The sequence below is a fragment of the Agrilus planipennis genome, unplaced genomic scaffold (genome assembly GCF_000699045.2).
Source record: "Agrilus planipennis isolate EAB-ADULT unplaced genomic scaffold, Apla_2.0 scaffold318, whole genome shotgun sequence".
NCBI lineage: Eukaryota > Metazoa > Arthropoda > Insecta > Coleoptera > Buprestidae > Agrilus > Agrilus planipennis.
In genome coordinates this window covers 76,360-93,331 of record NW_020439042.1, presented here as the reverse complement: position 1 = coordinate 93,331, position 16,972 = coordinate 76,360, and the positions used below count along the sequence as shown (strand labels likewise).

Here is a 16,972-nt window from a genome sequence, read left to right as displayed (position 1 = left end):
ATGTATAGTTTTGCAACTACATTCCTGCGGTTTAAAATTTAAAGTTAAAGATATATGTTATATATTTTTATTTATTCCTACTCTAACTCTCCAATTTTGATTCTTTTTTATTAACTTTTTATGCTTAAAATTTGTTGGGCTCTGTCATACTTCCGGTTAAAAAAATATAAACAAAGGTGTAAATTACGTGAGATAACAGAAATTATTTAATACCTATGTAGTTATAACTTTGGACTGTTAAAAACAGTTATTCTAACGTACCCTAGGTGTTTATATTACAACAAATTGTTATTCCTAACCGGATGTTTACCGGAGGTAGGTCAATTTATATTCAAAACAAGACTGCGTTTATAGTAGTGTTCCTTAATGGGAAGTTGAAACGTGACCCGATTTACTAACGATCTAATCTAATTGTAATTAATTATAGGTGTTTGACGACATGTTACTATACATATAGGCGAACGTTTTAAGTCTGATTTTAACAAAAGTACAATGTAAATGCAGTATTAATTATTGTGTAGTTTAATTAAGGCACTGTTTAATTATAAACAGAAACATAAATACACTTAATTTATTCCACTAGAAAGAAACTAGAAGTCAGAATATATGAAATTCCAAATATTAATTGTTATATAAGACTTAAATATTTAGAAAATGAATAATTAAATTGCTTAATTATCACGAAGACTTTAGATTTCTTTAAATGATTTGCTTAGATTTATTTACTTACTCACAGTTTAATAAATTAAACGATTTCTTTTACTTTAAATGAGAGTATTTTAGGTATTTCTCTGTTTAATAATTGTCAGAAATTAAAATTATAACTTTAAAATTTGAATTTTAAGCCGGGAAAAAAATTACTGGAAGCCAGGAGAAACGCAAGCGCAGAGCGCAGATAGATTTCAAATGTCAATTGTCATGTTCTAAAATCGTGTTCGGTTCTAGACAACAATCAACAGGTTAGGTTGTAAAAATTATAAATTATTGCACTTACTATTAATGTTAATACTTTTATCAACTAGCCGGTTTTTCACATAATTAATCTTGAGTTGGCCTTTAAAATAGTTCTGTTTATTTAAAGAAAAAATGGCGTTTGCATCACCTATGCCAAGCAGAGAATTTCTCTGGGACGTTTTTCAGAGGTAAGTAAATAATAAAATTTTGTTTTACTTTTGTTACAATGTTATAAGAAAAGGTTGATTAAAACGAGAAAAACAAAAATGTAATGTTTTTAGGGTTGATAGAGACAGAAGCGGGTATATTAGTGCAGATGAATTGCAGCAGGCTTTATCAAATGGAACATGGAGCCCCTTTAATCCAGAAACTGTACGACTAATGATTGGTGAGTCAATAATTTTGTTTCTGGTACATTTCTAGTTAGTTATTTCTGGAAAATTAGAATGAAAGAACCATTACAAAAGACTCCAATTATATCTTGTGAAATATTCTACAAATGTTTATATTTTGATAACTCTAAACCTCAGATGTTACTAAACAAGAAAACTATCGTTTTTATTTTAAGGTCAAAGAATTTACTTTTTATTTTAGGTATGTTTGATAAAAATAATCGTGGACAAGTAAATTTTGAAGATTTTGGAGCTTTATGGAAATATGTAACTGACTGGCAAAATTGCTTTAGATCTTTTGATAGAGACAACTCAGGAAACATAGACAGGCATGAATTGAAGACTGCTCTTACAACATTCGGATATAGGTTATCAGATACATTGGTTGATTTATTAATAAGGAAATTTGATAGACATGGTCATGGAACAATACTTTTCGATGACTTTATTCAGTGCTGCATTGTTTTATATGTAAGTTTAAAATTTTGCAAATGTTTGGAATATTACAAATTCAATTTTATTTGTAGACATTAACTTCTGCATTCCGCCAATATGATACTGACCAAGATGGTGTAATTACTATACATTATGAGCAGTTTTTATCCATGGTTTTCAGTTTAAAGATTTAACTGCGTTGAGGTGTGGCCTTTACATTATTTAATCAGTAATACCTAGTATGTTTTAAGAATAATGTATACTGTAGGAATCTTCAAATGTAATACCTATTAGAAATAAGCTCAATTATGGCCAAGTTATTTACAAGCTTTAAGTATTATATTTATGAAACCTTCTAGGTGTTGTAAAATTTCTATCAGTAAATAATTAAAGATGTATTTTCAGTAAAGTGTTGTGATATTTATGTTTTTTAAGAATAGATTTATTTACTTATGTGAGTAGGTAATTATTTATAATAACCACAATTTTCATAACAGTTAAACAACTAAAAACAATCCAGATCCTCCTCTTCATGTCTTGTAAAGTCCAATCGAAATCAGTTCAACTACTTTGAACAGTTTTGAAGGGTCATTTGTGTCTTCCTAATAGGTAGTGTGAGTACAAATAACCCACAAGCTGTTACTATGATATTACAGGAATGTATTTCAGTTTTATATATATATATATATATGCTTTTATTTACGCAAAACTAGCAAAAAGGGTATGATTCATTAGCTTTATTTGGCAATGAGTAATAGGAATAATAGGAAAGAACTATGAAAAAACTTTTAAAAACTTTAAAAGTTGCCTTTACAATGTTGCCTAGTCTTATTACACTTTTTCATATTATGTATATGTAATGATTTTGGATAGGTAAATTTTGTTGATCAAGAAAATAATTAAAAAAATATTTAGCTCCAAATATTTTTGCAATAGTAGCACAACCATAAAATACAAACTGCTCACTTAAATCCTTTTAGTACCAAAAGAGTTTATTACTCGTAAAATTATTTGTTAGTCTTTTGAATAAAATTACGTTGTTAGAATTTTAAAATTTTAGGAAGAGTATTAAGATTACGATGAAATGCTAATATTACATTTCGTGTTCTATGTTTCTAACTTTGTTTTAGTTATTAATAAACTCAAATAATATTTAATCAAGGGTAAATTTCAATACAGCAACAATTAAAAAAATTTAATGACCGATAGGGGTAATAATTAAACAAGGATAATGACCGACAATGCCAACAATACAACAACAATCAGAAATTTATAATGGCCGACAGCGGCAACAAATAAAAAGTATTATGGCCGCCAAGAGTAACAATAGGGCAGCAATTAAAAAGTGTAATGGTAGACACCTCAATGAGGTGTATGCTTTATATCTTTTGCATGTTTTTTTTTAAGAAAAAATTACATATTTACCTTCAAAGCAATTATTTGATAATTGTTGGCAACATAGCCAGTAATAGTATAATCAGTATAATAATCTTAATTCTTAAATGAACATTGAAGTGATTGAAGGATATCACGTGGTATTAAATAAGGTTTGGACGTTTCTTTTATTATCAGTGTGTTATTTATTGTTGTAATATTCTTTTATTGAGTTTTATTACACTGGTTGAAAAAGTAATATCGTAATCTCGAGTATAGAGTGTAAACCGTCTAATATACATAAACATAAATAAAGTGAAGTTACATTCATTTGTTAATATTAAAACAAAACAATGGCTTTTGAGTCTCCAGCACCTTCTCGAGAATTTTTATGGGACATTTTCCAAAGGTATTGAAGAATTTAAAATACAATATTTAATAGTAATTTTGAAATTAATTTTAGAGTTGACAGAGACAGAAGCGGTTACATATCATCTGATGAACTTCAGCAGGCTCTATCAAATGGGACATGGAACCCTTTTAATCCAGAAACAGTGCGTTTGATGATTGGTAAGCTCACAAATAATAAAATATGTTAACATATTTTCTATATTATTGTGTTATTCCTTAATAGGAATGTTTGATAAACAAAATCGTGGTACAGTCAGTTTTGAAGACTTTGCTGCACTGTGGAAATATGTAACTGATTGGCAAAATTGTTTTCGATCTTTTGATAGAGATAATTCGGGGAATATTGATAGAAATGAACTTAAAATAGCACTTACTACCTTTGGCTATAGATTGTCTGATAATCTTATAGATCTGATTATGAGAAAATTTGATCGAAATGGAAGGGGAACTATATTATTTGACGATTTTATACAATGCTGTGTTGTACTTTATGTAAGTAAAAATATTAAAAAAAAAAGAAAGAATATTAATTTGTTCTTTTTAGACTTTAACATCTGCTTTTCGCCAGCATGATACAGATCAGGATGGTGTAATCACTATTCATTATGATCAATTTTTAAGCATGGTTTTTAGTCTTAAAGTATAAGGTTTAAGCATGTCAATGATATATTGTAGCATTTGAATTTGTAATTTTTAGTAGGGTACATGCAGTATTTAAAGTATAATTCTACATGAAACAAGAAATGCAACTTATTTATGTTAAATTGGCCCAATAGGCTTTCTATTTTTATATTAATTATTCAGTAATAAAGCATACTTAAAAATACATATATAAAAATAAAGCATGGACAAACTAGTCCTGAAGCTGTATTTTGTAAAGTGTAGTTGCATTGAAAAAAATCATTGCTAAAGGAGTATAGTATTAGGTATTTAGCCCTGTAAGCTCAAGGGTCAATGCTATGAATTGTTATCATAAATAGGGGAAGAAGAAATTAATAAAAAACAATTTTTAGAAAACAGCAAACTCACTGTATTCTATTTCTAGTTTCGCTACTACATTTAGATTTATGGTTAGTATATTTAATACATTATTTTACACCCTACAACACTCTCCAAATATAATGAATACGCATTAACATTTTATCAAACTTTATTGTACAAACATTAATTTAATTGCAAACATAAATGTTATTTTTAATGTAACAATTAGAAAATAACGAAATAATTAATATTAATGGAAACAATAACTGAAAATAATAATGTCTATTCCTTGTCAGAGTCCTTTAACGTATCAAATAAGCGCTCGAACTCTTCGTACTATTGAAAAAAAAAAAAATTTCACTAAGAGAAATACAAGGATGCATTCATATTTGTACCTGTGATGGTAATGTAGTGTTTTGCTCTGATATTTGAGTCTTACTGCGGCTGATGTTGTGGACATCATGGGATGTAGTTGAAAATGTAACTTTCTTGTAAGGGGATCTTGAAGTTTGCAAAGGTTTTTTTAGTATCCCAGAATTTGGTCGTTCTTTTTCTTTTACAGCAGTTGATTTTTTTACCTGATTTCTTGCTGTTCCCCCTTTCATTGTTTGAATTTCTTTGGACAATGTTTGGTTTTTGCTTTTAATGATGGTTAGTTGGTGTTTTTTTCTGTTAATTTCATTCTGTATTTTTTCGTTCTTTTTAATGTTTCCAGCGTAGTCTGTCTTAAGTTTTTCCAGTATGCCTGGGTTCTGCTTCATTAGCAGTTGCAATTTTTTTTGTCTTTCTTTTTCAACTCTTTCATTTTCTCGAGTAAATATGGAGATCTCGTTATTGATTACAGAAAGTTTATTTTCTTGTTCTTCTTTATCTTTTTTGTTTTTCTGTTCCATTATGTCTATTTCTTTTTCCAATTGTTCTTTCTCTCGATTGAAGGCAATTTCTGCTTCCAAATTTTCTTTTTGTAAAATCAACAGAAGATTGTTGTTCTCTGTTAATTTATTTCTTAGCTGTTCCTGCATTTTTTTTAGTTCTGCTATTTTATTCAAATTGAGGTTGTTTGTGATCTTTAATCTGTCTTTTAACTGGAAGTGCTTTTCCATCAAACCATTCAGTTTTTGTTTTTTGTCTTGATCAGAGGCAAGGTCCTAAAATATACAAAGAAATACATAAAAAAAAAATAGATAACATTCCTTACCATGCTGTATGCTTCCTGTATTTTTTTTTCGTCTTCAATTGCATTGTTTGCTTCACGAAGTTTACTTTGAGTATATTCTATTTCGTTTTGCAGATCAAGAACTATTTTGTTGTTCTTATCCTGGATTTCACGTATGCTCCTCTCATAGCCAGTAATTTTTGTTTGTAGTTGACCTACTTCATTTTCTGCTTCATCAATGAGTCCAATATTTTCTGTTATTTCCTTAAGAATTTTTTTCATTTCTTGTTCCTTGTTCTTCTTGTCCTCGGAAGAGACCCGTAGACTAAATGTATTAAAAATTATTAAAAATAGAATGTAATTTAATTATTGAAATAAATACTTGTTAGAAATGTTCTCTACAACTTGCTTGTTTGCTAGTAAATTTATTTCGAATTCCTTTTGTTTCTTATCTCGTTCAGAAATGAGATCTTCTACGCAAAGAGATTTAAGAGAATCTCTTAACTTTTCATTTACCTTTTCTTCAGTATTATAAGAATTTAAAAGTTCCTGGCGTTTGCTTAATTCCTGATTGTATTCTTCTTTCATGGTTAAATAAATTTGTTCTTTGCTATTGTATACATTTTGCAAAATGTCTACATTTTCTCTAAAATTTTTGATTTCTAAATGTAGTTGATCATTTTCGTCCTCTATGTTAGCGATAACTTCTTCTGATTTTAGTATTTCGGTCTGTTTTGTATTAAATACTTTATAAAGTTGTTTGTGCGTGTCAGAAATTGTATCTTCAGAGTTTTTCAAGCAACTTAAATCATTTGAATTATTTTTGTAATTGCATTCTAAAACAGAAAAGAACTCCTTCAGTGCCCCTATCATTTGACCTGTGCTAATCATTTCGTTCTCAAGCTCCTTTAATAGTATTTTTTCATTTTGACAATCTATTTCAAGTTGTTCTTTTTCCTGTAATAGTTTCAACTTTTCTTTTTCGTATACGTTCAACTGATTATTCAGTAACAACAATTCATTTTTTAATGAAGTGTCGATTGCTGCTTCTTTCATCTAAAATGTGAATTTCAGAAGGAAAGGAATTTATTATTAATTAGCATATGTATTCATATACTTGAGTGTTTATAACTTCGTTTTCTTGTAAATCCACAAATTGGTTTAAAATAATACTGCTTTGATATTTAAACTTGCATTGTGGTATATATTCGTTCATTTCATTACTTTTGGAATTATTGTCTTCTTGTTGGATATTCAGTAAAATTTCCTCATTGTGTTTTTCTAGTAAACTTGAATTTGCACATAACGAAGGGGTGTGCTTCTTAAATACGTAGTTTTGATTGTTAGGAAGGTCTTCTTTAATCTTTTCCATATTTAAAACGTAAACTTCTAATCAATTATATTTCTGATTAGTACAATTAATTAAAGTTTTAAAAATTTGTTACCAACTGAAATTGTATACCTCTTATGTTAACAACTTTAACAAGAAAAAGAAACTACTAATATAACCAAACTTTATACATCACAATTTTTTTTAAAAATCAATTCTTAGATATATATTTTGATAGAATTGAATTGATTTTTTAGTGCAAATCAAAAATGCTCGCCTTTGGAAGCCTACCTTACATTAATGAAAATGTTTCGTAACGTTACATGAAACACCCTGTATCTAAGCTTCCTATATCCGAGTTTTTACCAACAATGGGAAATAGAAATTTTTGGTGTTTTTCACATTGTCGCATGTGCGGATGTAATAAATGGGAGTAAACTCTAAGTAAACTAGTAAATAAACAGCGGAATCATGGAATAATTTAAAGAGTGATGTCATTTCTTTGAAATACAATTGTTAGAAACTAATCGTGAATAAAAGTTCTAACCGGTCAACTCGTTATCGCAATGACGGTCGTTGAGGTTAAAAATAATTTAACGATAAATAAAACACATTTCGTATTTTGTTGTTAGTCGTATGAGTGAAATATCAACATCTTGTAAAGATTTCTAATGTGCAGTGAAGTTTTTGTTAAGGCAAATAGGTACATTTTTATAAAGTGGTAGTGCTAAATAATTATAAATGTTTATTTTTAAATTTACACATGGCTTTTAGTTTCCATCCGTTAGTATGCGAAGTGAAACGATATGCATGAAAACCATTTTGCATTTCGCATATTTCGTCACTGACACTGAGCACCTCTTATAAATCATGGTACTCGTATATTTTTAAGTTGAATTTTGCATCTGTGAAGTTGAACCTTGCCCTACCCTTTTATATTCTCCTATTAGTAGCAACACAACTTTCTGTTGGTTTTTTATATCTATAAATATATACAATAATTATTATTTATTAGAATTTACATTCTAAAGTAAGTTGCTATAGTTTTTATTTTAATTCTTTAAAGTTACATGTAAACATCAGAATCTTCATAAGGAGCTCATCTGTATCTCATATTCATAATTACTAAATATATAGGGTGATGTCATGTCATATTCTGTTGATTGCAGGATTTGAAAGATGGATGATGATGATGATTTTTTTGATACAAAGTCTGTAAATTCTTTTTCTTCATTTGGGAGAAGAAGAAGCAGTGATATAGACAAAAGACTTTCAAGGAGCACAGTTTATTATTCTGCTTGGGATATGGAATTAGACAATTTGGTTAGCACACCAGAAAAACAAAAAAAGGTCTCTAATAAAAATGTCACTACGTATTCTGAGTGGAAAGATAGGGTACAAAATTGAATTTATAAATCAAGTACCTATATAATTTTGCTTTTTTTACTTTTAACATTTCACTTCTCAAGTAACGAATCTTTACACATTTTCAAATGCAGTACTTACATACACGATGTAAACATTACTGTTTTATATCTGGGTAAACATTTTAAACATTTTTTTAATGATGTTTGTATACTGATAATTTAAATTGCTTTTTATTCTTTGAGCCTTTTCTTTAAAAGTTTTGTTACCCTTTTGTCTTTTTTAATTGCTCATTTTTATTGGCTCATTATGGAATTGTTTATAGATTTATTGAAAATGTAGTGTATAAAATAATGATATCAAGCTGAATGATGCAGTTAAATATGACTCAGTCAGTAACATTAATAGTTAGTCGAAAATGTGGTATTAGGAAAATAAATTTTGTACTCTAATCTCTTGCCTGCCAAAGATAAGCTTATTATATTTTAGTTTTTTTAACTGTTCTATAACACTTGGTGTTGTGTTTTTGTTTGCATTTTTTGGTTGCTTTAATTCCAATTATAACAACATCCTTTGACTAACAATGTTAACTTTTCTACCAGGAGTGAGTACTTAATTTTTGCATATAAATGAGCTCTTTAGTTAAAACCGCTTTATTTGATTGTAAGAGAGTCAGAAAATAGTTTTTGCTTTTCCAAGTTTTACTGATATTATATTTAGAAACATACCTACTTTAGTGGTTTTATTATTGTCAAGATGTTATTTAATTATTCTATTATCATGAATATTCAGGTCAAAAAAACCCAAATGTAATGGAATATGTTGAAAGATTTTAAATGGTTTTTAATGAGACCAGTACTTAAGTGTGATAAATTACTTTATGGGGGGTTGAATATTTATATCGATATGTGTACTTAAAATGTAATCTTTTCAAAAAGTGCTTGTTGATAAATCGCCTTGATAAGTAGGTAGAATTCTACAAATTGCTGTTATGCTTATCATTTTAATATTAATTTAAAATACATTTGAGTTAATTAATATTGTTTGCATATTTGATTTCTTTTTCATTTGTTTTTATTATTCATTTGTTTTTTTAAACAAATTTTGAAAAATTTAATTTACCAACTTTCATACATGTATGAATATACATAAAAAGATTAGGTGCTTATTCAATTAAAAAAAATTAACAATTAAGTTTTTCTTGGGTTCTGCTTCAGTTGCATTTTTGATATTTGCTCGAATGCGATTAGCGTTAATAGTAATTTTTTATAGAACTGGAGGAGTTTTTCTCAGAGTGATTTAAGTGTAGATTTTGTGTTAGCTTATACTGAAAATGACAACTCTGAACATAAGCGAAAAAGGGAAAAGTTTGAAGCAAATTTACAAGAACAGGGTCTGTTGTTGGAAAAAGAGGAAAACCAAAAGATATGTTTCGTGAAAATTCATGCTCCAGAGGAGGTACTCAGCAGATATGCGGAAGTTTTAAAATTGAGATTACCTTTAAAAGACGTAAGTTTTATTTTAGCTTCTTTTTTTAATATTTGTGAATAAATTACACATTTATGTAATGTGGCGTATTCACTATTTTTAGTAAAAATGTTCTATTTGCGTAAATTCTTTCAGCATAGAATGAATAATTAATGAGAATGATAAGTAATTTATGGATAGCGATAATTTTTTGGATACAATTGAAACAAATAGCATTTTAAATAGGTACATAATTTAAATTGTAAATGTTACGATTATTTTAAAAGGTAAAATTGTTTGTTTTCGAAGTACAACTTCCACCTTATTTATTTTTATATTAACTATTACTTATTTATAATTCATGAATTCACAAGATTTTGTTTGATATTTAGTTGATTTATATTTCAGTGAAATTGTCAAAAATTATTTCTGGCTGATTCAGAGATGTGCACAAATAATTTCTTAAATAAATTAAATAAATTCTTTTTAAAGTGAAACTTTTACTTTTATTGGACTTTTATGTCTTTGTTAAATTACTTAGAAGTGTAGATCAGGATAAGCAAATTCGATTTTTATATCATCCTAGATGTGAATTTATATTGGTACTTGCTTATTTATTATTGCAGCCAATTTCCGACCAGGAAAAACCCAACATGTTGGATTCGATGGTGTCGAATATTTTAAAAATACTTCAAGTTGAAGTTGATGAAAATAAATTTCCTAAACAAAAATATAAACTGACTGCACCATATGCAAGAAATAAAAGTTATTTGTAAGCAATTTAATTGTAATATTATGACAACAAAATTGAACTTCTTTTTACTACCATTTACAATGGAGACTACCGAGATCTGTGTATGGAGTAACCAGTTGGTGGATAAGTACTACCTTGTGGTGGATTAAACTACACTTCAAACTAATTATTATGCACTTAATTCGAATACTATAGGATGATGGGTTAATGATTAAAATAAAGTTTAAATTTCAATATTAACTTATGTACTGGCAATGTTTTTAATCGAAAGAGACTGAAGATAAGTTACGATGTTAAAATAACTAATGGATTTAGGTAGACTATCATGTAGGTTTCTAAGAGACACAAAGCAGTCTGCAAGGAATCGCTTAGTTGTGAGGATGGGATGTAAAAAGACTTGTGCGTACGCTGATACATGCGACCACTTTACAGTATTATTTCATGTATTCCACTTGTATTATTTAGAGAGCAGTTAATTCTTTATTCGTCTTGCTCACCGTCATTGTCATTGTCGGATTTTTATTCAGTAAACCCACTCTTATTGTCATTTGTGTATCTCTTTACAGGCCAATCTCGGTAGTCTTCTTAAAATACTTATAAAATATTTAATTTTGAAAGCATTACAATACTTATTAAGAGTGTTAATTGATGAATTTGAATCGCATTTTGTGCTTCTCTTTTTTTAATTTAAATATGGAGAGTAACTACAAAAATGACTAGGTTTTTATTGTATTTAATTTTCTTATAAATTAAAGAGTTGTGTAATAGAGAAAATGCAAAATAATGTTCCAAGATAGATATTGTAAAATCATTCAAATTTAATTGAAACAGTTATTTACTTATCATTATTTAACAGAATGCACTGGAATAATTTGTAATTAGCTGCCTTTGTTTTTTCCTGGTATTTACATTTCCATTTTTTTTACATACATACTCAGGATATATTCTACTATTAGCACAACAATCTATTCAAATATTAAGAATCATAACAGGAGTAATTTGTGGCAATTCATTTATTTATGTAAAATTTTCAGGTTTGACACAGAATCGCCGAATTTCTTTTCGACATCCGTTCGTTTGATAGTGGTCTCGTACATTCTTGAACGTGAAAAATTCGACGAAGAGAACCAAAATAGGGGCATTAAAATGCTTACGTCAGAAGGTGTGTATAAAGCTGCGTATCCTCTGCATGATGTAAGTGCATATTTTGAAATGTTTTTTTCGCGTTCTGATAAATAGCATACGCTCTTCCAGGGGGATCCTAAGACACCAGGTTCGCAACGTCACCTTTTGCTTACCGAGTGGGCAGCAGTGTCCAAGTGCATGAAATTACAGCCCATAGATTACATAAAAGAATATTTCGGTGTCAAATTTGCTCTGTACTTCACCTGGTTAGGATTTTACACCCACATGTTGATCCCTGCGGCTTTGATCGGTTTGGTCTGTGTTATATTCGGTCTGGCAACTCTTGATAACGACACTATTAGTCGAGACATTTGTAACTTGAACATCACAATGTGTCCACTTTGCGATAAATATTGCGATTACTGGCAACTGTCCAAGACTTGTATTTATGCGAAGGTGGCTCGAGTGATAGATAATCCTATGACAATCGTCTTTGCCGTCTTTATGTCTTTCTGGAGTGCTTTATATCTGGAACTGTGGAAGCGTTACAGTGCTGAGATTACTCATCGATGGGGTCTGACAGGGTTCGACTTGGAGGCCGAGCCTCCGAGGACCGAGTACTTAACTAGATTAGCTAATGCCAAAAAACATAAATTGAATGTTACACTCCAAATGAATGAGCCTGTGGTGCCCTTTTGGCGTGTTAAAGTTCCTTCTATTATTCTTAGTTTTACTTTGGCAATTTTTTGGGTAAGTTGTATACTGTTGAACAAGTGCATATGCAGCCAAACTTTGGGAAGAAGTAGTACCAAAAATATTTTTTTACAAGCATAAACCATCACTGGATTACAATTATAAACACTCTTAGAAAAAAAAACATCCAACAGTAGCATTTAAATTGGGAGTAAAGGTTAATTTAAAAAAAGTATTAAACAAACTGTTTTTAATCTCAATAGTTCTTCAAATATGTACATCATTCGAAATTACGTAAAACGTTCACAGTCATTAGCTTATACATATACTTATACTTATATATATTGCAAATATTATCATTTCTAAAAATTTAAACTGGAAATTGCGTCTTTAGCGCGCTGAGATTAAGAATGGATGAAAATGTAAAGAAATAAACTTGGATATCATTAATTGCAAATAAGCTTTTTTGTCTTAATTTTAACTTAACATGTGGTAATTTCTTCTGTTATTTCTTATTTTGCAGATATGTTTAGCTTTGAGTGTGGTCGTTGGTATAATTATATACAGGATGTCTCTAGTCACTTCTAGCGCTTTATATGCAGACAGATTAAGTTATCGTGTGTACGTGGTGCCTGTTACTGCTGGTCTAATAAATTTGGTTTGCATTGTAATTTTAAATCTTATTTACGATAAATTGGCTGTTTGGTTGACTGAAATGGAACTGCAGAGGTCCCAGACCGAGTACGACAACAGTTTGACTCTTAAAATTTACATGTTCCAATTCGTCAATTATTATTCAAGTATTTTTTACATAGCATTTTTGAAAGGGAAATTTGTCGGATACCCTGCGAAATACAATAAAGTCTTTGGATATCGACAGGAAGAGGTAAGCGCCTTTTTATCTTTTTTATTGTGTACCAATGCTGTAAAAAAATTGTTTACAAATGAAACATGCAGTAATATTGGTGCTGTATTTGACATAATATTTTGGGTGTGCATGCGTGGTGTATGCATGATGTGTAAAAATATATTAATTATTTGTTTAAATTTTCTGTTTTCTCTTTTACTATGTTCGATCTTTAGTCTATTTTTTTACCCCATAACATTATTTTTAGTTTCTTATTTTCTTCATATTTTAATACTCTTTTTGATACTTTATGTGGCTTTTAAGATACAACTTAAGTATTTTTTATTATTTTAGTGCAATCCTGGTGGGTGCCTTATGGAGCTTACCATCCAATTGGCGATTATAATGATCGGCAACCAAGCGATTAACAGTATCTTAGAGCTTTTGATTCCGTTCTTAATGAAATTATATAACACGTTTATGATAAAGACAGGTTTGGATACTGCGGGTAGTGACGATGCTATAGTCAGCTGTAACCAATGGACCGAAGATTATAAGTTAACAGAGTTGGGAGATACAAGGCTGTTCACGGAATATCTTGAGATGGGTGAGAGTTTATTTTATTTCACTTAATAATCTCAAGGCTAATCACGCCAATAGTTTACATTTTTTTTAATTAAATTTATGTTCATTTAATTATTTGTTAACTGTTCTATTTTAAATTTCAGTGCTCCAATACGGGTTTGTGACAATTTTTGTCACAGCGTTTCCCTTAGCGCCTCTATTCGCTTTAATAAATAACATTTTTGAAATGCGTCTCGATGCCAAAAAATTCATTAAATATTATCGACGCCCGGTGCCACGACGAGTCAAAAATATCGGCGTCTGGTTTCGAATAATCGACTTCCTTGGTCGTATTTCTATTGTTTCCAATGCCTTTATAATCGCCTTTTCTTCAAACTTCATACCAAAACTTGTCTATCTGTTAAAAGAGAACAAAGAACATACAGAGGAAGGTTATTTAAATTTCACTCTCTCGTTTTTTGATACGAGAGACTTCCGGGTCGGTGCTGCACCTGTCAATAGTTCAATCGACGTTGCCATGTGTCGATATCCAGATTATCGATATCCTCCCTGGCACGAAATGCGATATAAAAGACCGTCAGTTTATTGGCACATTTTGGCGGCTCGATTGGCCTTCGTGGTTGTCTTCCAGAATCTCGTAAGCATAGTAGTCGCAATCGTGCAAAGTATACCGGACATGCCACGAAAACTCAGGGACCAGATTAAGAGGGAAGCATATACTGTTAATGAAACTATCATTAAGGAGGAGACACAACGGGCCAGGGAACGATCTAAGAAAGGTAAGCAAAGATGATTGTATTAAGAAAATTAATTTAGCTCAAGTAAGGGTAGAGTCAAATGATTACATACATATATTACTTTACCTATATACAATTGGTTATCGTAAATTAATAATCGAAATCAAATTGAAAGTATGCACCTTTATATGGTGAATAAAAGCATACAGGATGCATTGTACAGTAAATAAAACATGTGCTTTGTAGAAATATTAAACAACAGTGAAAATATTAAAATATTAAATGATTGGTAGAAATATTCAATACAAATTAAAAAGATCAAACACTAATTAAAATATGCATTATCTATTCGATAATTATCTCGTCACAATCATAACTATAAGTACATAGCAAAATGGAAGTAATAAACTTCAAATTGACGATGAGTGTAATATTTTTATCATTAATCAGTTTTGGTTGTATAATATTAATTTTTTTCTAGATAATTCTCGAGATTTTATTCATAATGAGAGGAATGGAAGTCTCCCAGGAGGTAATTATGACAGGGGAGAACCATTTGGTGGTGTCATCCAAAGAAATAGAAACTCTGTGTACCATGACATATCTGAGACTTAATTGGTACTATCTGATTAATTATATTAACATTATTTATTATTATCTCGCTACTTCTGCAATCTTTGCTAAATACTCTATTTTATATTATTTTATAATTATTCAAAAGAGATTAGCTGTTGCCTGAGGCCTTTTTGCCTTGCCTTTTAGATGTTATAGGAGCTACGTTTTATATAATTTTATTGTAATTATTGTAATAAAAATTTTACCTATGCTGTTAACAAATTGACGTTTTTAATAAATGTTTTCTTATTAAAACACTTGTCAACTTACGTTTTGCTCTTAGAATAAAATTTGTAGTAGGTTTGATATCAAAAGTAAAAATGAGTTTATCATAAAAAAGAAATTCATTTTATAAAATTTAAAGGAAAGTTTACTTTTTAACCTGACACTTTTGAAAGTGCTTTTAATTTTATTATCATTTAAGAAATAAGTAATTTTGTGTAGAAGTATCTCATGTTAAAGACGAAGTGTCGAAAAGTATAAAGAAGATAGTTAATTGACTTCTTGTTAACAATAATCAAAAGAGGATTGTCTTTTTTATAAATAGTAGTTAACGCTCATTTCAAAATTGTTTTCTGAAGCGTACGTTTAAATTTCGCTCTCGCGGTCACTGTAATGTGAATCTGATCCAGCAACAGGCGCCCTCATCGGAGATTATACGAAATAAAGTTTCAACAGTTAGATGAAAGAGTGCGGTACAAGAAAGTTGAGCAAGTTTAATAATTATGTGTTGTTTGATTTTCTTTTCGGTGTTTAGTTGTGTTCTTGTGCTAACTCTTCTTTTTTATTAATTAATAATGATTGAACTTAACAGTACTATTGTTAATTTCATGTTGTGGTGAACTTTTAAATGAAAGTTACCTTTGTGATTTCTTGCGCTCTTACAATCAGCAGATGCCGGTAAGTTTAACCTTTTGACTATTAAATTGGCAGCTTCCAATTAGCTGAAATTAGTGTTTTACATATTTCTGGAGCTTTCTTGAATGGCTTTTTCGAATTATTATGTGGAATATACTTTCAGAATGTTGATTCCATTTAGGTGACGAAGTTACCAGATACATTTTACTATTAGGTAAATGCGGTAAATTGGTATGTTCCATATTATACATGAGTATTTCTGGGTTTTGCGATTATAATGTAGAAGATATTTATAGAATTTTGATTTTATTGTATTTACCTATGTAGGTATTAGTATTATTAGTATTAGGTAAATACGGTATGGGCAAAGTACTTATACCTAGGCATTAAAAAGCAAAATCATATTTTCTGTCCTTTTTCTGTTGTCTTTACAATAAATAAGTAGCACTTTTATACACCTCTCTTTTTAAATTGGTGTTTAATAAGAGTTTTTCAATCAAACAATTCGATTAATAGAAAAGAAATATATTTTGCCAAATGTAACACGGTCACAGACCATTGAAACTGATAAATAACATGTATGTAAATTTGTTATAGGTACTTTGTATATTTGAATAGAAAAGCTTTATAACATGTAGACATAATATTCTGCCACTGACTCTTTAAAAAAAAGTTAAAACGAAGAAAGGCGATTATTTATAATATAATTACAAGTATTTTTTACGTGTAAAAGTTATTAACAGCAATACTGTAAGTGCTTTGTGACGATGTAAATGTACAACATGTACAAAGTATCTTTTCATACAGAGACACGTCAATAATATACTTGCGAATCAGTCTAATTAAACACTGGAGACCAGTAAATATACACCCCTTAATATAAAAAAAAGTAG

The 16,972-nt window shown here is 29.4% G+C and overlaps 4 protein-coding genes across 11 annotated transcripts; 3 read left to right on the top strand and 1 right to left on the bottom strand.

Annotated features, from left to right (window-relative positions):
• The first annotated feature begins 214 nt into the window (after positions 1-214).
• Positions 215-2,190, top strand: LOC108742354 (programmed cell death protein 6-like). 2 transcript variants are annotated; one of them, XM_018477534.1, is made up of 6 exons: positions 288-315; positions 846-959; positions 1,082-1,142; positions 1,236-1,342; positions 1,549-1,817; positions 1,874-2,190. In XM_018477534.1, the coding sequence occupies exons 1-6, from the start codon at positions 303-305 to the stop codon at positions 1,973-1,975; spliced, it is 666 nt and encodes a 221-aa protein (XP_018333036.1). In that variant the 5' UTR covers positions 288-302; the 3' UTR covers positions 1,976-2,190. The 2 variants fall into 2 exon arrangements, with proteins under 2 accessions (XP_018333037.1, XP_018333036.1); XM_018477535.2 differs by lacking the exon at positions 846-959 and having other exon boundaries at positions 215-315.
• A 1,093-nt stretch (positions 2,191-3,283) lies between these two features.
• On the top strand, positions 3,284-4,590 carry LOC108742363 (programmed cell death protein 6). Its single transcript, XM_018477551.2, has 4 exons — positions 3,284-3,564; positions 3,619-3,725; positions 3,790-4,058; positions 4,111-4,590. Exons 1-4 carry the CDS (start codon positions 3,509-3,511, stop codon positions 4,210-4,212), a joined length of 534 nt encoding a protein of 177 aa, XP_018333053.1. The 5' UTR covers positions 3,284-3,508; the 3' UTR covers positions 4,213-4,590.
• Positions 4,250-8,607, bottom strand: LOC108742362 (putative leucine-rich repeat-containing protein DDB_G0290503). 2 transcript variants are annotated; one of them, XM_018477550.2, is made up of 6 exons: positions 8,458-8,607; positions 6,821-7,092; positions 6,086-6,759; positions 5,746-6,028; positions 4,943-5,695; positions 4,250-4,883 (listed from the first exon to the last, which is right to left on the bottom strand). In XM_018477550.2, the coding sequence occupies exons 2-6, from the start codon at positions 7,073-7,075 to the stop codon at positions 4,830-4,832; spliced, it is 2,019 nt and encodes a 672-aa protein (XP_018333052.1). In that variant the 5' UTR covers positions 7,076-7,092; positions 8,458-8,607; the 3' UTR covers positions 4,250-4,829. The 2 variants fall into 2 exon arrangements, with proteins under 2 accessions (XP_018333052.1, XP_018333051.1); XM_018477549.1 differs by lacking the exon at positions 8,458-8,607 and adding an exon at positions 7,325-7,399.
• On the top strand, positions 7,574-15,443 carry LOC108742361 (anoctamin-1). Of its 6 annotated transcripts, none has more exons than XM_018477545.2 (11): positions 7,575-7,736; positions 7,808-7,906; positions 8,203-8,428; positions 9,671-9,907; positions 10,492-10,637; positions 11,654-11,813; positions 11,874-12,494; positions 12,961-13,323; positions 13,639-13,891; positions 14,013-14,648; positions 15,088-15,443. In XM_018477545.2, the coding sequence occupies exons 3-11, from the start codon at positions 8,213-8,215 to the stop codon at positions 15,219-15,221; spliced, it is 2,766 nt and encodes a 921-aa protein (XP_018333047.1). In that variant the 5' UTR covers positions 7,575-7,736; positions 7,808-7,906; positions 8,203-8,212; the 3' UTR covers positions 15,222-15,443. The 6 variants fall into 6 exon arrangements, with proteins under 6 accessions (XP_018333048.1, XP_018333047.1, XP_018333046.1 ...); XM_018477544.2 differs by having other exon boundaries at positions 7,575-7,754; XM_018477547.2 differs by having other exon boundaries at positions 7,580-7,754; positions 8,203-8,383.
• The last annotated feature ends 1,529 nt before the right edge of the window (positions 15,444-16,972 follow it).